General features: G+C 49.5%; 1 protein-coding gene across 8 annotated transcripts in view; it reads right to left on the bottom strand.

Annotated features, from left to right (window-relative positions):
• The window catches only part of LOC126578875 (heterogeneous nuclear ribonucleoprotein L), a 146,743-nt gene that overhangs the window by 73,427 nt on the left and 48,316 nt on the right, over positions 1-25,000 (bottom strand). For all 8 annotated transcript variants that reach the window (XM_050241850.1, XM_050241856.1, XM_050241855.1 and 5 more), the window contains exon 3: positions 6,241-6,357. In XM_050241850.1, coding sequence (XP_050097807.1) covers positions 6,241-6,357 — 117 coding nt within the window. The remainder of the gene's footprint in view (positions 1-6,240; positions 6,358-25,000) is intronic.

Below are 25,000 nucleotides of genomic sequence, written 5' to 3' on the forward strand. Positions count from 1 at the left end.
TGCGGGCCGGGGACATGCTTGGTGGGTTACGCGATTCGATGTGACGTCGGGATGTCGCTTCCAGTGCCATGGAACCTGACGGCCAGTCACTGCCCGCGCTTATGTGTATTGTGGTTCCGGAGAAAAAGAAGAAAAAAAGGTTCCACCATTTACTGTCCAGTTCAGTGCTCCAGATGCGATGCGATAACCCGGGCAACTTTGTCCCGGATAGCAGAGCGCACCGCAAATTGAGTTCAAGAAAACCCCCGAAGGTGTGGTCCGAGGAGGACTCCGAGGAATGTTTACCGATTACAGGGCCATGCAGACGACTTCGACGTGAAGGCGGTTCGTCGTGTGCTCCGCCATTCAATTACCGGACTTGACTAGACCACCACCGGCAGCAGCAGCAGCAGCAGCAGAAGTGCTGCCTTATCCGAACCGGAATACCACCACCAGCGTCAGCCCTCAGTTCCTGCTCACAGACGGCGCAGTGCATCGCGCATCTCTCTCTCCGCTCGATATGCAATTATCCCATTATCCACATCCTCTCCATGGACCGATCGATCGACATTAGATTCGACGCACAATTCGTTCGCCTTGCGGTGGAACTGGAACGGGCGCTTCTGCTGCAAGGTGGTGGCTTCGATTCCAGTTTTCGCGAACAGGGCACCAAGGCCTGGCGCGAGACCGCTTCTTTTGCTCCCATTTGCACATGCACGGCACCGCCGGTAATCGCTTGAGTTCCAGCAGCAGCAGCAGCAGCAAGTGTCTGGCTCGGCTACTGCTAGACGACTAGGGCTTGCTAGCGTTGCACGCTGTAATACTTTCCAATAGCCGGAAGAGCGGGCAACGTTATCGACACACACTTTCGCACAAATTGCACCCCTCCGGGCAGTTTGCAGTTGCGAGTGCTTAGTCAGCAGCAACAGCACCAGCAAAGGCTGCTGTTCCAGTTACAAAAAAGCGGAACATAGAATGGGACGCTTTCGCGAGAAGCGATGATTGCAATCGTATCTTCTATAGTGTTAGAGAACTTTATATAGTCGAATCTAGGCCATCGAAGCAGTTAAGTGTTGTGGAGAAGGGAAGAACTCATAAACAACTTGCAAGCAACTGGTACTGGTTGGAGAAAACTTCTTGAACTCAAGAAGCGCTCCCGGATATAGCGTATCCTCGTACAACTCTCGTTTGATCGCGATACAACACGTCATCTCAACCAGGAATCACACCAAGCCTCGTCTTAATGTCATAAAATAAAATATAAATTTATTGTCCTTTGATCACGATCCATCATGATGGCCCCAAAAACTCCACCACGACCACGCTGCTGTTGGTAGGCGGCTGACGCTCTGCAAACAGCAGCAGCACCACCCTTGCTCTCCGGGACCTAAAGCTCTTGAAGCACCAGCGCACTAGATGTCATTGATACCCTCTCACATCTTGACATTTATCCCGTTATTCCGACGAGGGAGCAACACTCAAACGCCTGACGTTGTAGCAGTAGCAGTGTGGCGTGAACAGTCGTAACATCGTTGACAAGAAATACCAATCCCCCCGAACTCTGACACACCCGCGGGGAGGCGATATCCTCATCGTGTGCCTAGTGGAGGCCCAAGCCAAAAGCCTATTCGCCAGGGAATCAAATACAGCCCCTGGACGCTTGTCATGGACGAGCTTCGACGAGGGAATGGAGGAGTAAGAAGGGAGGAGTGGGCTCTCAAATTTACGGGCACAAAACGCAATGATACGGCTCACTGGCACTAGCTCTACTCTAGGCACTGGTGGCAACCGCTCTGGCTCTGGCTCTCTGGCCGTGGGCTGGCGTTAAAATCTCAAAACACTCCTTCCCTTCCGGTGGTCCACCGGATGTCCTAGTAACGCGCATGTGTATATGTGTCTCCCTCGACCCAACGAGAATCATAAAAATCATCCAGCAGCCCGGAGGGGCCGGTTACTCGGTCGGTAGCAGGCTGTCAACTGACGCTGGGACTCCCCTTAGAAACCCAGAAAGCCTGGATGGAGAATCCGCTTTTGCTCGTAAAAAACCATTGACTCTAGGAGGGAGGCACCGGGAAAGAGAGAGAGAGAGAGGAGCGGGTACTGATGGTGATATAGTCCGTGTTGTTGCTGGAGGTTAATATTTTATCACAACACAAACGCCAAATGCCGTACCAACCACACCACACCACCAGCATCATTCACGGTATCTGGTGATCCGATCCGACCGTCCGGGAGCGTCCGTGATGTTGCGAGCCTTCGAGGATTTCGGGCACACCATATCTAAACATGGCGCGCTATCACAACCGGGCGCCTGTGGCACTCTTTCATCTTTCAGTTCGTTACTTTCATCATAGCGACCATGCAGGGGACCAGTACACAGCATCCGTGCATGAGGGAAGACCACAGAGAGAGAGAGGGGGCTCTCTCACTCTCTCTCTCCGGTCATGAAATCTGTGAACCGGTTCCGGAATCAGTTGAGCGAGTTCACACACAAAAAAAGGCGCCGGTTCCAATAAAAACCGTGGGTTGTTGGTCGATCCTTCGTCGCCCCGGTGTGTCCTCCCCTGAAACACGTCGTCCTATGAGGCTATGAAGTAATTAAGAGTCGGCACACCATCCGACTGGTGGCTCGGTGAATACCGATCCGAGTGGGCGTCGATGGTGGTTTCCACCTTCTCCCGGAAAGGATGAATCAATTCTCCTATCAGTAGCCACCGCGTATCGGAATTCGCTCTGTGGAATATACAAACACGAACGGTACGACGACGAAAGGCCCACCACCAGGTAGGAAGATCGTTTATTCCGGGCAAAAGCGTGCGGCGATACGTGGCCGGCGAGGCAAACGCACTGTACGTGACCGACGTGCAACTCACTGGGATGCTTTCCAAATAACTTTAATTAGATAGGCGTGCACGAGGAGCTTTAGATGATGGGATTCGATTTGGGACGGGCGGTAACAATAGGAATGGACACCGATAACCCAGTAACACCCCCCCGGGAGGTAAATAATTCTGTATTTACTGATTCAAACCAATCATCGGCTTTAATACAGGATCCTAGCGGTGAAGCGATATCGACAAGGGAGAATACATTTTTTTCCATGTTACCGAAGTAATTCGAACGATTAGCTCGAACAGCGTGTTGATCGCTGCTGAAGGCTGTAATCTGGTTCTCGCCATGGGATGGGATTACACCACACTCTAATCGTGCTAATCCTCCTCTCGTGGCACCCGAGCGTCTTGTCCAGTCCACGACGACGCAACTCAACTTCTTTCCCAAGAACAAGGTCCAAGACCGAGGGACGAAAATCCCAATCCCGGGAGCACCTCGAGCCATTTTCGATTAATTATTAACCGAGAAACCCAATTAATCCGCGGACGCCGATATAACCCTGCCTGCGGACATTAGCAGCCTTATCAGGATGCCGAATTGCTGAAATCCTCCCACCCCAAAGGCTGTCTCAAACTTCCTGGGTCCATGATCGAGACTCGCGTTTTCCGCTACTCAAAAAGCTCCAGCACAGAGGAGTGCGGTTCCGCTTCGTAATCCCACCGGGAGGAAGTGTCAAAACAAGTTTTCCTCCGTTTCCTGTGTTCGTTTCTGCCTCTCACCGGCCGCTGCTCCTCGCATCGCATCGCCAGCCAACACAGTTATCGAGCATCGCTGTGAGCGTTAGGTTCCCACGCTCCCGAAACGCATATGTCATAACTCATGTCGAACTCGACGATAGCGAGGAACAGTGCGGCATAACAGGCCATGGAATGGACTGGCGCACAGGTGGAAATCGGTTATCGTGGCGCTTTTTTTCCGTGCTCCAGAAAACCAGACATGAGTAGCTGATTCTGATGGCGTTGTGTATCTAAACGGGACGGACTAGACATGTATCATCAGAAGTTGAGCGCCCGAGGAAGGAAGAAGATTGATGTTACATACTGCTTCGCCGGATTTCGGTCTGTTTCTTTTCCCGGAATGTGATGATACTTTTAAGAAGACGCTGCCGTTGCCATAGTATGACCATTACTTGTCCATACATCGATTATCATAACGTCGTCCTCCATTACCAAAATGGTCCCGCGACAATCGAACGCCATTCATCTTCAAAAGTGGGCCAGAAGAAGCACTCTCAGTCCCTTTCGGTCTCGCACATCAAATCTGACGATAACAAATGATAACAGACGGAAAGACGGGAGGATGCAAACGTAACCTCTTTCGCGGGCGATATGTGATTGAATCACATTCCACCAAAAACATATCTGTAAACCAGGGGCCCTCTTGTGAATGTGTAATCATACCCTCGACTCCGATTCTCCGCCAAACAAGAAAGAACCTTTCTAGTACGTTCCATCTCTCACACACCTAAAGGTATACGAGGAGGAGGAATCATCAATCACGACAGTACCACACTCTGCTCTTCTAACCACTAAGCACAGATGGTCCGGGGTCTGTACCAATATCATATACTCAAGCGACAATAATCAGATCTTCAAAAACACCACAGTAATGGGTGCACACACACAGTAGACGTGTATACGGAATACATGTTGCAATTAATTACGCCCTAGGACCGTCGTTGTAACGACATAAAAGCCGCCGCCAAAGGATGCGACCGAACGACCAGAGCCCGGCCGACATTCATCAATCTCGCAAAGAACTTGCTGCGGCGCTCTTTCGGTTGATTCTTTCGCCCGGGCCTGGCCTAGTGAGACCGAGTAATATTAATGAGCGTCGCGCTGAAGAGGTGTCCGGTAGCTGCGCGAGGTGAGTAAAACGATCGGTACCGAGGTGACATTTGCGGATGATACAAGTGCCTACGATCGATCAAAAGTGCTCATGTGGTGGTCTAGGCTTGATTATTGGATAACCCAAGTAGGTTAAGGCTTGTACCACGAGTACCACCGAGTTCTGAGGCATTCAAAGCGAAAGAATTCCTGATAAAAAAGATTCAAACTAGTCACCTTCTACTTTACTGATAGAAGATACCGCCGACCACAGTCGCTATAAATTGTAGCTCATTCTTTCATTCTAGCACACACTTGCGCATTCATCATTACAAAATAGGCGAACAGAGTGGAGAATGTGGCTGGCCCTTGGGCCCTTCTTATAAAGAGGCGAGTCGTTGGCGGAGAACATCCTCCAACATCTCATCGATCCTGTCAACTCTAGCCGAGACTAATTATGCTCCTCCATGCCGTCCATTCAGTCTCCTTCCTCTTTCAGACGGTGATGACGATGGTTACACAGGTCACGGTGCATTTGATTAATGTGCATCTGTTGAGCGATCTTACTTCGCGAGCAGCAGTAGCAACACAGCACCACATCTTCTTAACACGCGACTGAGCACCAGCAGCAGTCACCACCTAACGGATGTCTACACCGTTTAGGATCCTCCTGGGGTGGCGCGCGGTGCAGAAAGTGATCTCGCATGCCACACGGGGGTCTCTCTTCTCTCGATCATCGCCTGTCGCATCATTATCATTATCATCACGGGGCAATTATTTCATCCGGTGCACCAACAATTCTCGTATCTATAGCGCAACTGTCGATACTAGGCCCCAGAGGGTAAGGGTACGACGGGGATGCTGTCTGCATTCCAAAGGGTTGCACCGCTAAAGCAGAGGGTCGTGTATAGCGACGGTTAAAATGAGAGCAATTAAAATGGGTCAAGGGATCGACACAAAGGCGCGGGATGCTAGAGGGGTGCAGCGCGATGGTTAGCGGGGTTTTAATCGTTTGGAATTATTAATTCCCTACCTGGAGGATACTGGCCAGGTAGTCGTACAATGTTTGAACTCCTTCGCGGGGACAAAAAAGGGACTCTTTTCAGCCACCGAACCTGAACCCTTGCAATGTGATGATAAATATTTCATGAAAACTCCTCCCCTGACATTAGGTGGTTGCGACCAATGGTAGGGATGAATTTGTGATGAAGGTACACACGAACTCTTTCTCATCCATCTCTATTTATGAGGAATTTTTTGGTCAGTACTCCACCAGAAAAGCGCACCGGTCCTCCGCTTCTATTAAAACAGAATGTCACGGATAATAAATAGGTCACATTCCGCATCGAGCAGCATAATTACTTCAAACCTCCCCACCCCCCCCCCCCCTCAAAAAAAACAAACTAGACAAATTGATGCCCCCGAACCCACCCCGTGTGCCGAGCAAATTAATAAAATCTCACCCCACCCCGGCCCTGACCTAATCGATGTTAAAATGTCGAAATCAATCTAATTACTTAATAGTACGCCTCAGCCTACTTACCACTGTGATCGGATAGATCGGGTTGAGGATCGTGAACAGTAGGATGTGGTTGGGTCGCGTCGCTACGTCGCGCTTCCGGCGCGGTTCGTCTGTGACGTTAATGTTGTTGTTGTTATTCTGAAAAGGCAAAAAAAACATACACAGAGAAACATGAGAACTAGATATTGGCAGCGAGGCAGGCACAATTAATGGCATCAAATCATCGAGACAAATGGCGCGGCGATTAGTCAAACAGAAGCCGGGAGAACCAACTGGGGCGATAAGGGTTGGCGGTTTGGTTGGATTGGTTTTGCGCATCGAAGATTTATTTGGGGGGGGGGGGGGGGGGCTAGCATTTCATTTAATGTTTCATTTAGTTGAACCAGATACAGAGTACACGCGTTCCTAACACTCAAATGACTTTCATTTGCAGCGAAAGTCACCACAAACTCGAAGCCAGCTGCCACACTCGGGCACAACCCTGTGCTCCGGCATTTAAAACAACCCATCGGGAGTCAAATCCGAACTCAAAACGGATATCCAGTGACCGGCGTCATGCCAGTTCACCGCCATGTTCGTCATCATCATCAGCAGCAGCAGCAGCAGCAGCATCGACAACGAACCGGACCACGTGAACGCTCGCCATCGTCGTCACCGTCATCACCGTCAACAACCGTGACCACGCAGGGGACCGAGAGGGGAAAAGGGAGGGGATGAACTTCCACCCCACTACGCCCCATTTACCTCGGGAGAAAAATCGTTCGATCGATCCCTCATGCCAGCCTGCCTGCCTGAATGTCTAAAATTATGCCACACGAGACCAGGAGCAGGAAACGCCGTGGTGGAGCAGTGCGAGAGGTGGCATGAGGAAGGTGAAGAAAACATCGAAAACACGCTGCTTCCACCAAACGAAGAAACACACACGCGCAAGCACAAGTCAAAAGTGAAGAGCTTGACTAATTTATGACGCAGAGATTCCGAGCCATTCCCATTCAACGGCCACCCCCTCACACACTGCCAGGCATCGGCGAGTGTGTACCAAACAACCAAAAACGAGTTCAAACCAAATGGGGCGAAGGGCAACATTCCACTCGGCATTCGTTAATGGTGGATTTTGCTTGGAGTTTTCCACGATAACGTGCGGCCACTATACAATACGAGTGTTTTTGGACTTAGCAGTCGACACAAGAACACTAAAACAATCACGTAGTTTCCTTCAAACTAGAGGATCTTCCTAGACGTCAGTTCCTGCCTCTAAGAAGGTGAAGCACCTGCCTACACTACCTATTCCAAATTACTCCAGACTAAAAAGCAACCAAAAACATGTATTGCGCGCACTAATCTAGCGAAGCGATCCTGAGGATACATTTTTTATTACTTTCAATAGTCCTGAGGCCCGACTGTTTATCTACCTCCATCCAACAGTTGGGCCACCATCAGCCAGAAAATTCCGCCCGTTACCGAAGCTACCGAAGGATAACTTTTGCGGGATTATTAAATCCTGCCACGTGGAAATGGGCAAGAAAAACAGAAGCATCAACTTCCTGCGCTTACACGAGACCGAGAGGAGAGCCGGTGGCACGAACTGAACTACCAACAAAAGAATGAAACTAGTTAACCGCCCTCTGCCCTGCCCTGACCGGAGTTCCTAGCGCTAACTCCTGGAAGGAGTGGAAGAGTACGCGGCGAAGAAGCTGCTTTAATTATGTTCTATTATTTATACAGACAAAACAACTCGAGAGCTCGAAGGAAGCATCAGATGGATCACCACCAATGCGGTGGGCAAGCAGAAAAATGCTGGCTAGTGAGCGCAGGATCAAATTAGTAAATTATGCAATGCAATCGGTGTGCAAAACAAACAACAACAGCGCCCTGTGGAGCTCAGCAACGCCACTGACAACCGAGAATAATGCTTCCGGACTTCCAATTAAGAACCAGCGTGAACGAGCTAGGAGTTTGCTGGAAAATTAAAAACATCAAACGCGGACCGGAGAGTGCAGAATACTAGGCATCGTCCTTGTCCTGGATCGAAGAGTATCCGTCGCTGGCTCGAGCAGGACGATTAGCTATTCCTCGAATCGGATCAAATGGTGCAAGAACCGAACGAGAATCATGTCCTCTCTGATGACAATGGAATTGATTGTGACCGTGCTTCGGTCGCCTGTAAACGGGCCATTTGATCCCCGACCTGATCGATTCCAACGATGAACATTTTCGAATGCTCCCAGGCCCACAGCAGGACCACCGAGATTGCCACCGCAAATGGGGCTTTTGCCAAATTCCGAGACCACACCACGGACCCCACGTTTCGATCACTTCGCAATAATGGAAAGGAAAGTCCCCCCCCCCCCCCCCCGCTCGGTCGGCCATTCCATTATCAATCCATGCTCCAATTGAGGGGGCGACTTGGGGAGGAGTAGGAGAGGGGGGCTTTCCGAATGCGACAAGTGATTGGGAGCAACGAAAAAAAGAAGAAGAAGAGAGGTGGAACGGTTGGTAGCAGATGTGATGTGGTCCAGACCATCCCCCGCCCGCAGGCCGGAAGATATCATTTAACGACTGGAACACTGGAAGGGTGTGGACACCTCGCTCGCCCGCTGGACCTTCGGACCTCCACAAATTTTCCGTTTATCATCGGCAATCTCCACCCCCCTGAATGGAACTCATGAAATCCGACCATAAACCCCCCGCCTTGTTCCTGATCGGATATCCATCGCACCCGCCTCCCCTTACCGGAAAGGAAAATAAAAACAAAAGCTCCATTGGGAAATGGCCGATCCGGAACACGAGATTTCGTCACTTTAAGAGGCGTCAGCGGAATTCGGTGGCCACCATTAGGCGTATAAACCCTCCCCCCCCCTTCGGACTCCTTTTTTTGGAGAGGAAATGGGAGGTCGGAGTGACAGTAAAACATGACAGTCCAACGGGGGAGCCAGTGGCGGCCAAATGGCGATTACGGTGGGCGATTAATAGGAACCGACCGCAAAAACCCGACCGACAGCGCGCGCGGTCGAGCGAGATATCGATTTCATTCGCTTTCCACTGACCGCAACGGAAGGAAACGGGGAGGGGGACTGCTGCACCGGAATATCCTAGGAACTCTCCCTCGAAGCTCGGATGCGTCAGCACATTTTCCGCTGCGTGGAGGCGTGGTGGAGATTTTTGTGGGAGGAAAATTTGGTTTAACTGCGGCGACTACTGACCAATGCTCAATGGACGAAACCGGGCAATGAATCACGATTAGTGGCCGCCCAGGGCGCATCAAATGTCCCGGGGTTTGAAACAACAACCAACTGGCCCGCCGACCCGGTACGTCCATCAAAATTCGAAGCTAAATGTGGCGAGAAGTGGTTGAGTGAAAATGGGCGCGTTTTGGCGACCAATAAACGCTCGAACCGCCGAGGGCTTCCAGAGCTTTGCATATCGACTAATGGCGCACATACGCGGTAAAAGATAGCGAGTGAACACGCTAAATTGCCAATTTTATCGACATTTTGTTGGCTTTTTTTTTGTTGAACTAACTGTCGATCGTTGTGATTGAATTTGCGAGAATTCCACATTCAAATGAGTCTCACCGAGGAACTTTAAATGAGAAACCTCATAGGTCTGCACACATACACCTCAAAAGGATGGTAAGTGTAAGTGTGCTTTCATGGAAAACAATCCTAAAAGCATCGCGCGCCATTATTGTTCTCATATTGTGCTAAAAAGAACCCAGAGCAATCTCGAAACAACACAACCCTGGAGAGCTCTCATTTTAACCGAGACTCCTCGGGGGTTTTGAATACATTAGCATACCGTCGCGAAGTAATTCGCACCACAATTTTGCACTGATTTGTTTTGCAGCATCCTTGAAGATGAGAGCATATCATTGTCAAGACTGACACTCACTCGCAAACGCAACTCCGGCAAACAAAACTATAAAGTACTCTCGCCGTTCATTTGTGGAAAGTGACAAGCGGAACACGCGATTCGAATGCTACACCGACAGACGCGCGCTTTTGAATAATTCAAAACCATCTCGGAGGGTGGAAAACTAGTGCCAAGACCATCAGCAGCAGCTTCTGAAGCTCCGGTACTACTGGGCACGCTGGTCCGTGAAAAAGTGTTGCCGCGGAAAAACACGAAGGACACGAAGAACCGCTTTACACCACGCGAAACAACGACGAAGCAAAGACGCACTCCTCCAGAGGGCCATGCGCTGCTGCTGCTGCTGGCTTGTCAAAGAGGATCTCCGCATCTTTTAATTAGGTGTGAATGTGTAATTTTATGCGCCAAAAACCCCTTTGCGGAGAAATTGAAAACTTTTCGCGTGCGTTGCGGTGGTACTGCCTTCCTGGAGAAAGTGTTCCTGGGGAAATTCGGCGCGTGAAGTCGATCTGTTTACTGGACGAGTGGCGCGCACGCCCCTTGGCAATGGGGGTGGAGAAAAGTGTGAAATAATGAATTCTTGCAAAATTAATTCGACCATCGTCGGTTCATTTCGGTCCCTCCCCGTTCGTTTTTTACCGCTGACGAGTCCAAATCGGGACGGGAGAGCTTGATGAAGTTTGCTGGGCGCAAACACGCAGCACCTTGGCGTCTACAACCAACGAGTTGGGGTACCTTCGAGTTCTCTCATCGTCGAGGAGACGTCGTGTAAATAGCGCCGAGATTTGCCGAGAAACATTTGAGGGCATTTGAAAGGGAATTGAAAGCAGTTTTTACAAAACTTGTACTACAGCCGGATACTCAAGCAGAGGGCGTGGAACAATTGTAGAGAAGCGTTGTGCCGCGCCGCTACTCTACTTGTTTGTCATTGTCCTTTAGTTGAAGCAGACCTATCCGACCACTCTAAACGCTGTCCAGCATCCCCCCCCCCCCCCCCCCCAGGCGACCGAAACAGTACAGAACACTTGGGAAAGGTATGGGCCTTAATGGAAGGGTCTCGCGTGTCTCGTCTAAAGGTTTACCGGGTCCCTTAGGCTGCCTAATTTGTCCCTCCTTAATCCTAATCATCCCTAATGCGCGTCGTGGTGCCCTTCCGACTGACGCACGATGTCGTTTAACAAATAAATTACCCAGAGACCCATAACCTTTCTCCCTCCGTGGCGACCTAGCGACAATTCACGGACAAAGCGGCCCTCGGGCGGTTACACAGCTAGTGCTACTACAACCGGGCTGACTTGTTGCTTCCGAGTTCTTCCCCGAGACCACTTTCGTCCTTTTTCGAAGGTGAAACCTCCAAAAAATATAAAACTCAAACAGACAAACCAGACAACCAAATCTCTCGGTTGTACCATGTCCGGAAAACACAGTCCGCACAAAAGGACCGCATCTACAGGGGCAGCCTACTGTTCCCGAAAGTTCCAGCACCTCAACCGGCGTCGCCACACAGCCAGCACCAAATTGGAATGGATTTTAATTAATTTCTCACTTCCACTTTCCCAGCGTCCACCATCACCCAACAAACTGTGTCCGCTTTCCCCCTCTCGCTATGCTGTTTGATTGGCATATTTTTCATTACGTCAGCAAGGAGAGCAGGGCCCACGCAGAGCTTAACCCTCGCGCTTCGTCAAGTAAGCTTCACCTTTTCCCCTTTCGCCTTTCAGCGATTTCATTCGGGAAGGGACGGCACTTCGCACTTTGAAGGTGAGACTCACAGACCAGGTCGGCCAGGCCGTCCCGCAGAATGTTCCACACTTAATCCAGCACACCACGGACCTTTTCTCGAAGTCGAAGGAGATGAGCACAAGGCAGGCCCTTCAATAAATTACTCTCAGCCCTAGTCCGGATGGGGGACTTGTGAGGGAATGGAGGAGGAACTACACCATTCATTTCGCCTGTCGTTCCAAGATAAATGTCTTGTCCAGGACACGGTATGCTAAAACGCGGACCAGAGACTCCAATCTATTTGGCTCCAAAATCATTCCTTGAAGTACGGAGAATCCTTTTGCTTAATACAAGTCAGAACAATCACATAGGACTCGTGAACAATTTTGAGTCGAAGAAAAGGGACCTGAGATGCTTTCAGGAAGTGTCCTGAATCCCGAAGAGGCAAACGAAGCACAATTTATGTTTTATCCCTTCTTGCGAACAAAAAAAACATTCTCCATTGTACTCGGTACAGCAACTGGGGAAGAAAGGCTAGGATTAAACATAAATGTCAAGCAAAAGTAGAAAAAGAAGCGGAAGAAGAAACCGGGAACTGTCAACCCGTCACATCCAGTCTTGCTGCAGCAGTAGCAGCAGCAGCACTAGAGGGCAGCCATTTCACTCCAAGTCGGCCGCATAACCAGGATATAGGGGCCTGTGCCCGCCGGAGTCCTTGACATTTGAGAAATATCTTTGCAACGAATGCAGCACAGCAGCGGAACAGCGAACCTCCGTCCCGTTACATTGTAAGCCAGCGAACACTTTCTTCGTAAAAATAGGAATGCCTTCACGATATTATCCCGAAATGACAGGCGTTGCTCACCGATGTCACTTTAACACTAGCTGACTGGCACCACAGGGCGGCGGTGGTGAGGAGAATTTTACATTATTCAACAGAAAAAGTGGGCCAGCCTTGTAATCCAGCCCGTTCCTGTCCAGAATAGAAGGTCCAAAGCGTTAACCTTGCTTTCCAACAACAAAGGTGATAAGATTTTCTGCGGCTATGCTTAGCGACATTTATCAAACCCTCAGAATCTCCACAAGAAGGTGGCTTAGTAGTGGTTGTGCTGCTACTGCTATTCGATGCCAAAAATTAGCTCTTCACACCCGGCCTAAAGCGGCACCGCGCTGCTCTGACAGTTTTGCGGTGAAACATACTAACTTCGACTTCAGAACTAAAACTGTGAACTCTCGAAAGGTCCGCAACCACCATCGGTAACAGTAGCAGAAGCTTCTGGAATGATTAATCGCTCCATTTGGCAACTTTTAGGACCCCCAAAGGCACAGCCAGTGCCAGCGCGCGTACTGCCACGGAGCACTCACTCACTCGCTCGCTAAGCACCGTTTAGGGCGCGGAACTCTTCCGCATGACGCCTCTCGACCGGTACCGGCGGTAAACTTGGTTCAACCGGGCCGGCCGGCCGGCATTTTAAAAGGTTTTCTTCTCCGGGCAACGTCTAATCCGTGGGTAGATTAAGCTTGGCTTCGGGCAATTCCTGGAAAAAAGGGGTCGGCAACAAGGCTGGCCGGCAGTGACGCGGTTAGGGATTTGCGTCAAAATGCGTCACGACAAACACTCAAAGGCGCGTGTGGGACTCGAGAGCTTCCGGGAAGCTGCAGGAACGAAGGAAGGTTGGTTCCTCCCATTTCGTTGGAAAGAAAGCTGTCACCTGCAGTGAGAAGCTCACTCCTAGAGGTGGGTGAAAGAGCCTCCTCACCACGGACGTTCTATTTCCGTCGTCAGTTGCCCCACTGCCCTGACATTGTCGCCATTTTCTTCTCACGTTCCCGCGGGAATATCGAGATGTTCACCAGCGCACTGATGTGTCGATGTTAAACTTCGTTATCGAACAACGGGAAAAACAGGTACACGGAAAACACGCTATTCCATTTCCGGAAAACATGACAGTGAGCGCGTTCCCTCGCGTCATCTTACTGGTGGTTTGGGGATGAAAATTGGAAAAGCTTTTCTTCCAGCATAAAACACAACGTAAGAGGGAAGAAAAATTCCTTTAGAATGATATTATATACTTGCAACAGAGTGTGATAAAGAGAGAGAGAGAGAGAGAGAGAGAGAAAAGAAAAAAATCAAGCAAAATCTGTTCTACATACCCGTTCCTGAAAAGGAGGCGGCTTAAGCTGGATTTCCACTTGGAAAACCCTTTTTTGTGCTTCTTTTTTCTTCCTTTAAATACCCTGTGGGACCCAGCCCCCCCACCAGAGGGCTCCGTTGTCAACCTCCACTAACACACATACACCCTCCTTGCGGATAAGGATAAGCAAGCAAGCAAGGAGCTAGCTAGCTTTCCCACCATGTCACGCCATCATATTAACATTGGCTTGTTTCGCCGATATGTTATGCTCGTCCCCGCCCTCCTCTGGAGAACGGAAGGAGGAGAGAAGGATGGACTGAAGATTATTGCTCGCTTCCGGCCAGTGAATTTCAATAATTTATACCAAAAGATGGTTGCCTTCTCGCCAAAAAGCGAAAGCTGCCCCGAAAACAGCCCACACGTAACGTAAAGTGGTCCCCCGGGAGTCATGCAAGGACACAAATATGGCGTGCGCGTGTCCCCCCCGGAGGGGAGAAAGAAAAAAAGGGCTGAAGCATAAAAACACTTAAGAGATAAAGTGGCCGACACCAGGTCGGCCGGGCCTCGCACGCGCTGCTGCTGCTTCTGTGTTTAGGTTTTTTGTTTTGATTTTTCCGATTTTTCCCCCCGGCGCGCCCCAAGCCTCTTTCCATTATGCAGATGGTGAGGGTGAGGTTTTTGGGGTGGCGACGTTGGGGCTTAAGGAAACACACGCCACACCATCATATCGACACATTTTGCCGACAGATTTTTCACTCAACAACCGGCGGTGGCAGAGTGAAGAGCATTCGCATTTACGCACGTACATAATGTTGGTGATAAAGGGTAGGAAAGGGAGTGGAAAAAGTTATGATATCCCCTCACACTCTCTTTCCTTTCTTTTCCTGCTTTTCAATTCTGCAAATCACGCTCCAACCGGACACGTACGTGCACTCTTCTGCTCCTTCGGTTGCTCGGGAATTAAATAATTCCGGAACCATTTATTGCAACGAGGAGAACGGGCGGAAGGCACATTAGCACCGAGAAAGGGTGGTATTTTACTAATGGTGCATCATTTCTCCATCTTCTCCATCACGATCATGAGACAGAAATCACGGAAGACTGTATTCCGTATGTTGCTAACAGCTCCTGGACTCCTGGACTAGACGACTAGACACCTTCACTTAGTGTTGCTCCGCCAGGGTCTTATGCTTCTCATAAACTTTACTCATCAAAACGCCTAACTACCCCCGCCCCAGGCCAACCAGCCAGCCAGCCAGCCCTTTCCAAACGACTTCAAACGACGTCAAAGATAATCTCGAGATGAGTTGGGAGAGTTTTCCCCCCTTTTCCCGTCGAGAGGTGACTCTCTCACGCTCCCATGCGCACTCGACGGCATATTTCGCCAATTTTCCTCCACGGAAGAGGCCAGTATCCTCTAAACACGTCCATCGCGAGACCCACGGGAATCTCCTTCCTCCTTCTCTGTACATCACCAAATAGGCTGAGTGGCTCTTGTAGAGACAGAGAGGAAGCGACGGTGAGAGTGATAAAAGAGAGGAGAAGACGAGGGAAGATGCAGATTTTATCTAAATGACAAAACTTTCCGGGGCCTCGCTGAACTGACGGTAACTCCCTGCCACTTTTCTTCCAATCCTCGCCACTAAACTGACGTAAATAGATAGACATCAGAATCAGAAGACAAATCACGGGAGGCTCCCGGCTACGCGGCCACCTAAACACCAAGCTAATCCCCTCCAGGGCGGGGGTCACATCAACGTACTAGGAGTGCCATATGCATGCCACTGCAGCTGTAGCTTCTGATGTCTGGTTCGGATGATCTTTATCAGAGATGCAGATGCACTTCCAGCCTCTCCCACATTCCGCACATGCACTCAACTGCATTGTTGTTGCATCTCTGTCGCTCTCTCTCTCTCTTTCTCTCTCTTTTTTTAGGTAAAGACAACTCTTCCATGTCTCTAGAAGCTATTGCCGCAATCTCAGGTCGGAGGAAGTGCGCCGCCACCAGAATGTCTGACTGTCTTGTCCCGGGTGCTCATGTGGAAAGCGACAAAACACGCAAAAGGCACGTGCACCGGGAACGTGCAGCGGTACCAGCAAAGCGCAACAACTGTCAGTTGACAGTGGTGCCTTAGGGAGCCCCCCGATTCTGATCGGCACAAGGAGACAGGGCACACACACTAAACAATGATAAGCAACATAATAATGGGACAGATAAATCTGTCTCTTACCGTCGCGATTAGCGACATACAGGGTACTGGCCCGCGCAGGGTGCTGATTGCGCAATTCGCGGATGCATGACGCTTGACGCGAGTGCCGTGTTTGCGACAAATGCACCACCGAAAAGTGCTTGAGCCAAGTTTGCTTGCCCCTGTGAAGAATCTTTGCTCGATTGATGAAGCCTAATTTACATTAGATTAGTTCCATTTCTCCTCATCTTTTTTTTTTTCTTTTGATCGAAAACAGTAACCCCATAACTCGTGGAATCGAGAGTACCGCTCGAAAGTATAAATTAAATGAAACAATATTTTCGTTATTTTTTTTAACGAAACTTTCCCAACCAAACCGCCTTCTTCTTATTATAGGATGGTGAGGAGCGCAGCAGGACGACGGAATGGTTTTATGTCCTTTGGGCGACCAAAGATCTCCCAGATACGGTTTACTCCGTTCATTTTTTCCTTGGCTTCTTCATCATCGCTCGTCACGAGGAAAGTTATAATCGTGATTAAAAACTTTGTCGCAAACTGGTGCACACGCGGGCGTCCGCACACGATACCAAGACAGCCAGCATGGATGAAAAATTCAAAACATAATTTCTTGCGCCAAAAAGGGGGAGAAGAACGCAGGGAGCGAAAGAGTTTGAGAAAAACATATTTAGTAGTGGAGCATTATTGCGCGCCGAGAGGCAATGCCAGTGCCATAACAACAAAAACAACAACAGCTGGAGAGCGCTGGAAGGAAAGTGCTTGGTAAAAATTAATTACAGCGGCCTCCCGCCGGTGCTCATAAAACTGCCACCGTAAAGTTTATCTACACAAAATCACAAATCATGCTCGCTCGCTGGCTGGTGCTGCTGCTGCGTGCCTTTCGATGGAGGCGCGCGCTCTTGTATGCAGCACCACACTGCAGCAGCATGCGACTTTTCCAGAATGTCCCGTCCAAAAAAAAAACCCCCCATTTTCTACGCTTACAATTTCATCTTAAATCATGCACGGCACGCTATTCGCATTCGTGTGATTTGTGTGCGGAATGTGAATACATCTTTCTCTGTTCGAAGCCGAGCAATATCGGCACCGCTTTCGAACGAGTTGTTTTCCGCCGTCCTATTGGCATCACGTGTATTGATTTCACAACAACGAAAAAAAAAACAAAACTCGCTGGTCCTTCGTAGAGTCACAGGAGTCCTGTGCTTGGCCGTGGGTGAACTTTGCCTTTTGCGCGAGACTTCCACATTCAACCTCTCGCCTCTCGGGCATTGTTGCAAAGTTTCGTTGTGTGCCAGAGCAGAGCGTTCTCCGCTGTCACCAACTCGGACCCGGAACTAACCGACGAAACCCCGTTTGGCATGCGGTTCGAGGGCGTTCCTTCTTGTGTATTGCGCGCCTCCGGTTGCCTTCGGTTTACTACACGGAGGAGAAAGGTTCACTTAATTGACTAAACTTCTGGCAAGCTTTCCTTCTTTCCTTCCTTCCTGGATGTAATATGATAAACGGAACGGAAAACAGCAGCAACGCATGCAGAGGAATGATTGCTTGGGGTCTCAACCTTTTTCTCAAACCGAAACGACCGGACCCCTGCAGGGCGGTACAGGCAAAAAAGGGGACCATAAAACTGGGACCAAACTTTGTCACAAAACTTTTCCACTGCCGACTCCCAAGACAAACCGAAAAACGAAGTTCGATCGATCCCGCTTTGGAGACAACTCGCTCGCTCGCTCTCGGTGTCGATGTTGGAAACCTGGTGTTCCCTTGGCCCCACAGCAGAGTCCTGTAGGGTCTGGCCTACGGTCGGAGCAAAGGAATGTTTGTGCATAGCGGAGGTAGGTAATTAGGGGGCATGTCAGCATATCGAAAAACAAAGGACATCACCAACCATTTTGCATCCATTTTGTTTATGCAACAACCACAAAAAAGCGGAAGTGGAAGGGCTTTACCGACAATCCTTCCGCCATTCCTCTCTTGTATAAATTGCCTCCTGCGTGTATGTTTGTGTGCTGCTCTTCAAATCTACAAACCAAATCGAATGGATGGTTTTGCAGGATTTGGATTGTTAAATTTTATTGTTTCCGCTTCGTTTCAGTATTCCACGCTCTGCCTTCACCCCCTTCCCTGTGAAAACATAAAATGCCAGCAATTCATTTGCATAATTCCTAGCGCTGCCTGTCAACAGTGTGTGCGTGAGACCCCAAAAAAACCGAATTAAATCGCATCGATTGAGCTCTGTGTGGGATTCCGAAAGATGCAGGAGGAGTGTGGTGTGCAGGAACTGAGGAACGAGGCGTACATTGATTCGATTTTCGTCTAGGCATAGACGCACCCCTCTCGCACAACCTTCCGCTCCCCAATAATCCTCGAAGAAATCATCGTTCCGGCCACAATTTCCAATCAGCACATTTTGATTAATTTCGTGTAAACCGAAAAGTCATAAATCAAATATTTACGACGAGTGAGAGACGTCTGGTGGGAGGGTGGAGGAGCGATAATTCGTCCGAAAGTTCGACGGAAAGTCCTCAAGAACTCCGCGCGCAAGACACGCGATCGAAACATCGATTATTTTGTTACTGTGGAGGATTTTGTAACAAAAAAAAACAATCTAGAAAAACGATTCGTTCCTGGTTCAATTTCTCTGTCTAGCCATCGAATTGGTGTTGTCATTTTGGGGGAGGCAGGGGAGTGGTTGTGATTCAGCATAAAACATGCACAACATGCAAATTCGTAACCATCGACTGTTTAAACCAGATGAACACACACTGGCACACACTGGCACACAGTGGTGAAGCTTCACGAGGTCAGAGACAGACCAGGCGATCCAGCATCCAGCATGGTTGCTGCTGGAGCTGAAGGCCGCCGTGCGTGCCCGTGGTTCATCAATTATAAGCCACCTCTCAGAGGCAAAATGAAATATTATTATGCCTCCGCGCGCGAAATGTTTATTTACTAATTTACTACACAAACAACAACCAAACCAGCGTGAGCGAGATGCACAAGGGAACAAGATCGCTGCTGGATCGGTCTACGGATTGCTCCGTGGAACAAAACACGACGCCCATTCGACGTGGTCGGCCGGATTTCGTCTCTTGCGGATTCGCTTTCGGCAGCGAAAAATTCTAATTTTCCCCGAGCTCAGCGTGCACAACGGTGGTGGTGCTTGGTGGCATAAGTGTTCTGCCAACAGAGTCAAAGATCCGTGAAATACCGTAAACACACACGCAAACACGCATCCAGCATCCTCGCTTTCACGTGGTGCGTGCGAAATGTGCGATGTCCAGCGCAACACAATCTCCTCATCATTATCATCATCAGCATCATGCTGAAGGCGCCGGGGAGGAGGGCGGGAATGTTTGCTCCACGAAACATGTAAACAAAACGCGGTGGCGCGAATGGTATGCGGAAAATTCCGGTATTCCAAACACTCCCGAAAACTATGCGTCCAGCATTGCAAATGAGATGTTTCGTTTGCTGCACGGTCGCCCTGGGAGGAAATCAATCAGGCGATCAGGCCCCAAAGCACGGGAAGCATGTCCCGGAACGCACGCACCAGGGTTATCCAGGTGAACCCGATTCCGTTCTTTCCACGATCATATTATCGCTAATGATGGGGCTCTGCGGTCTCGTCACAGGCACGCACGCATTTGCCAACCACGGGGCTCATGTTGTTTACAGACTACGTCACGAACAATCCCAACACACACCACGGCCGCCGCCGCCACCACCACCAGCTGCTAGCTCGTAAATTAATTCATCAAAAAATGCAAACGCAACGTACCCGGGGTGGTTGGTGCGTTCACCAAAACCCCCGACCTCGTCAGCAAAAACACTGTTCAGCAAAAATGCTACAACAAAATGATCCGCTCAAAAATGCTCATCAGCTACCAGACCAGCATTATGTGCTGTGCTGAGGGTATGGTACGTCGTGTGTGCGCACCGCTCTGGTGAGCTGACATAATTCCATTTCATCGCTCGTGAAAATGAAGATTCATCAAAATGTATGTGTATAAATATACAAAAGAGACGAAGAACGGCGTGGCCAGGTAAAAGCGACGAAGGAAGACGAGGACAGGCAGCGCTGGATGATATGTTGATATTAAATTTAACCCAAATCATCCGCGGAGGACACCAACCGGCAACACCGACGAGATATCTTGTTCTCGCTCATTAAGATCCCGGTGGGTCTACCGTCGCCGCCGAAATCATCATTATCATCGCTACGCAAACAACTGTCATCCGTTTAAGATTAAAGCGGGGTAGGAACACCTGGCAAGCGGGCGGGCGGACGGGAGAGAGAGTGTACCAAGCGCACCTACGTCTTCATCAACCCACGAAACGCGTATCCGCGACACACCGCATGCTGGCGAGGCGCTACGAAAGGCAGATCGATTTCAAGACGTCCTTCACGTCTCGTTAGGAGTAATAGGGATCGCGACGGGGTGACGGGAACTACGCGGGACACTGTGCCACGGGAGGGCGCTACCTCTTCTTGGCGGTTCCATAATTGTACCGCAGCAGCAGCATCAACATCGTTCGATCCGGTCATAAATCGTGTATAACCAAGGACCGAGAAAGCAAGCAGGAAACAAACAGTGGATCGTGAGTGTCTTCATGTGTCACCGTGCCCACGCAGTTCTCTTGGAGCACTCGGTTTAGCAGGGCTGTCTCAGTAGCGAAGCAGTTGTTGCAAAATAGGTTGGCCATTGTTTAAAGGTACACAGGCAGAGTGGAGTGCGGTGATTGGGTATCAACTGAAATGGCATTTTATGATGGATAATTTGTTGAAATAATCCTTTCAAAATGTTCCGTCTTTGTTTCTGTTTCGTGCGACTTACAATTTAAAGGCGAACCTAATATATTTTATACATTTGCATTCATTTCTTTACTGTTTTCTTAATCTTATAATAATTTTGAAGAGTCTTTCAAGAATATTGTGTAAAAAAATTGAATCCATCAGCAGGAAACTGACTCATGGAAAAATCTCATGAAATCGGCCCAAAAAAACCCCAAAATAAACCGTCCTTTCGCCGGAACTTACGTTACTTCCCCTCTAAACTCTAAAAGCAACATGTTGCTAATTCTCTAACATCGTCAGTTAATTTGATAAACCACATCAGGTTTATTACGTTTACAGCATGAAGATGACTGATTAAGTTGCAACATTAAAAGCGATTTCCCTGCGTAACACCGACGCAGAGACGCGTGCTGAGTTTAAGGCAAAGATGGAAACCAATTCACACCAATTGCTCCAATGACCAGAGATTACATGTGCGCTCTCAGCACACAATTGTTAATTTGGTTACCGCTTTAATCTATCACGAATGAAAAGAACACCGCGCCTACTCCCTCCCTCACTTACGTCAGCCTGTGTAGATCCCCTCGCATACATTTTTGAAAACTAGTTCCCGGAGATCCTGAGCGCCAGGGTTGTGCCTCGAAGAAAGCTTCCGACAAGGCGACTAGGAAACCCAACGTCCGATGGTGGTTCCATTATGCATGAAATTCCATACTTCGGTTCCGGTGCAAAATGGCGGCCCGTTGGCCGGTCGGTCGGTCGGTCGGTTGCCTGCGCCTCGCGCTCCCGGACCGTTAAAAGCATTCAAAGGCTCATCAAAAATTAAACCTCGCACGTGTGTAATGGCGAATCTGCAAGTGAGTGCAAGTGAGGTCGGTGTGGTACTAATACCGACCGACCGAGCGACCGGCCGACCTTTCATTGGAAAGGTGAAAATGAGGTTTTCTCCATAAAAAAAAAACGGAAGGAAAACCTGGAAACAGAAAGACGATCCGGGACCCCACCACACCAACAGCGGAAGATTACTTAAACGTGTAATGGAACAAACGTGGGATGGTCACGGAATTGCCACATCGGTACGAGGTAGAATTATGTATTTGTAACCTTGTTTTCATTGGGCGCAAAAAACCCCCCCGGCTAAACTAGTGAGTTCGTCATGGCGAGGGACAACGAGAAGAAAAGAAAACAATACCGGACGAGTGAAAAATTCATCCAGAACCTTTCACAAAGTACCCATATCCAAGAGAAAGTATTGCAAAAAAACCACGTGGATCGCATCCGGTTGGGCCCAACAGGATTGGACGCTTGCACGTAAGCTTCATTGTGTGCTGAAGCCATTCGTCCTGTTGCGAGAATGCAACCAGTGCACAACAAACCGATTTCCGTGCGTTCGAGGCTGGTGCGTAGTACGGTGAACACGGATACAGGCGAGAACCAACGCACCAAGGACCAAGTTTTCTGCGAGTGCAACAAACTAATGCACTTTCGTGTCCTTGCGAAAGCTCCTTGTGTCCTTCTTCAGTTTTTTTTTTGTATCATTGCAGCAGAGGATACGATGCGATGAAACTGCTAAGCCAAAAAAAAATGAATTAAGCTCCTAGTGGATCGTCGTCTGGTCGTTGCACGGAGTGTATGGTGCGATACCGGAGGCGAGTACAGCCTCGCCAACTCACCACCATGACATGGTGCTGCGGCTGCTGCTTGTGCCTGCAGCTGGCGGATATTTGCACTGTCTGCCCTACTTGACATTGGCGTAATGGAAGCCGGTGAGGATGAATCCTTCCAGCAAACATAACCTCAAACTCCAACGACATAACACATCTCGCCGTCCCACCGCCAGGCAACGAGGACGTCCTTGCAGGAACCCTTCTGCTGCTATGTATCGCTTTACATGCAACCCCACCCCCCGGGCAGACAAGCAGACCATCCATGCACCATTCATCCTTCGGGGCTTCCTTGGCTACACGCGGGATGATGGCGGGAAAATGCCGTTGCACTCTGCAGCCCTCCACGGCGTCTTCCTTCACATTTGTGCACGAGGACGTACGGAAGGATCCTATAATCCGCAATGGCGTTTCGGTTGTCCCTGGGCGCCTGCTTCCCACCAAACACACACAGAAACACTGTTTGATGTTCATAGAACTGCAACAGCGTGCGAAGGATGCAACGAGCCACTAGATAAAGCTCACCCATACATTACTGCCGCCTATCGCACACAATACCACAGACATCCCGGAGGTAGGGAGGGTATTGGCGCAATTGAAGAGCCTTCGTCTTATACACATGTCTTCAGGACGACTTTGGTCAGGGCGACAGGTATGCGGTCTGCTGTTCCCTGACATGCTAGGCGTTTAGGTATTCGTGCCTCAGTTCTCAACCCAGTTTCATCGGAGCTTTGCGTGTGGAATGCATAAACTATGGCCGGACGGAAATTCTTGGGACTAAGAACACCTTATCTATACACGCACACGCATCAAGCGTCCACCTATTCGCCGTTGATCTTCTTCCACAGATTCCTTCAAATAACTTGAGTAGTCTACATACCATTGGAACCGCTCCCTCGATATGGACAGACGACTAAGACGTCTAGTTTGTCCTAGATTATGCTTTCCCGGGCACAAAAAAAAAGGAAGAAAGGAGAAGCACTCCATCTACGGCACCTTGCATCAACACGATAGCAGGTGTGCTGCGGCTACTTGCAGCACTTCAATTTTCTTGTGCCATTAACGGACCCCAGTCCCTGTACCAGGAATCTCTTCAAACAATATCTCCCTTCGCGCAAAGTGAAAAATAAATTTGTCTTCTTTTGAAAGCTTTTCCGCACTTTGATGTGTGAGCTGCATACGTACGTCGGAGCGCAGTGCTCCAAGTGAGAAAAATAACTTTGTGGACGTTGATCGGAGCCATTTTTGAGCGAGCGAGCGAGAGAGAGAGAGAGACATGATTATTTTTAATTCATCCGCCCCCTCCGTAGAACACCATTAAGCCATTCTGTGAGCCCATCCGAAACGACCGCTAACACGAATCATGCAAAGCCCGGTAGTAGGTTGCTTGATGTGGCGTCACCATTAGCCGATCATTAGGCTTGACATTACGCCGATGGCTATTTTGACGCCATTATTATTATTATGATCGGCTTCCAGCACCGGGACCGACTGGGCAACGGCGCACCAGCTCCCCGCGTCCTGTTACTTAATATTCCGCCGTGCGTCGTGGTTGCGTCGTCGTACAGCGGGACGTTGATTTTAAGATTCTCGCTTCATTCCCGCTAATAGTTCAATTTATATGCCAGTCCACGCCGGTTCGATCAGTCCAGAATGCTCCTGTTAACGTGTGCGCCCTCGCCGCGTGAGCTTTTCGAGCATGAGTTGATGTGAGTGTGTCTGTGTGTGTGGGCGTCAACCTAAGCCTCTCACGGTCTGAGGAGGTCTCCTCTTCTCTGCGAGGCTCACATTTCGCATTCAAGCCCAAGGACGCTGATTAAACGACCTAACGCTCTATCCATATTCCGTTCGCATCTGCATTCGTAGTCGTTCTATCGCGGCTAAACGCTGCAATAAATTTCCCACACCACTAGCACGTTCCCCATACCACCACCAGAAGAATGGTAGATGAAGAACGACGAAAGAATCGAGAATCGAGAATCAAGAATCTCAAATCATATCTGTCATCTGTGGTCTCGTAGCTAGCTGGTCCAGGTGGTACACTATGGCCCACAGTCAACCCCTGCGGTTCGATGATCCACGGCGATCGATCGAATAGGGAGCCGCCATTGTTCTCATTCCAGCATCCAGCATCGAGGAAGAGCCACTCTGGACAACACACCGACTCTGTTAACAGAAACATTCCGGCGATGGCGATACATGACTTTAGTGCCATCATATTTTATCCGATCCGCTCCGACCATTGATCAGCCGGGGCCTAGGCGTAGGCAAAGATGTAGACGTAGCCGGTTTTGTGTCAACGATTCCCAGAGCCCGGGCAATCTGTTAATGTGAAGAAGAATCTCATTAATCGCGCCATCCTGTGTAAGTGGTGGAAAGAATGGTGGA

The sequence above is a fragment of the Anopheles aquasalis genome, chromosome 3, assembly GCF_943734665.1.
Source record: "Anopheles aquasalis chromosome 3, idAnoAquaMG_Q_19, whole genome shotgun sequence".
In the NCBI taxonomy this organism is placed as follows: Eukaryota; Metazoa; Arthropoda; class Insecta; order Diptera; family Culicidae; genus Anopheles; species Anopheles aquasalis.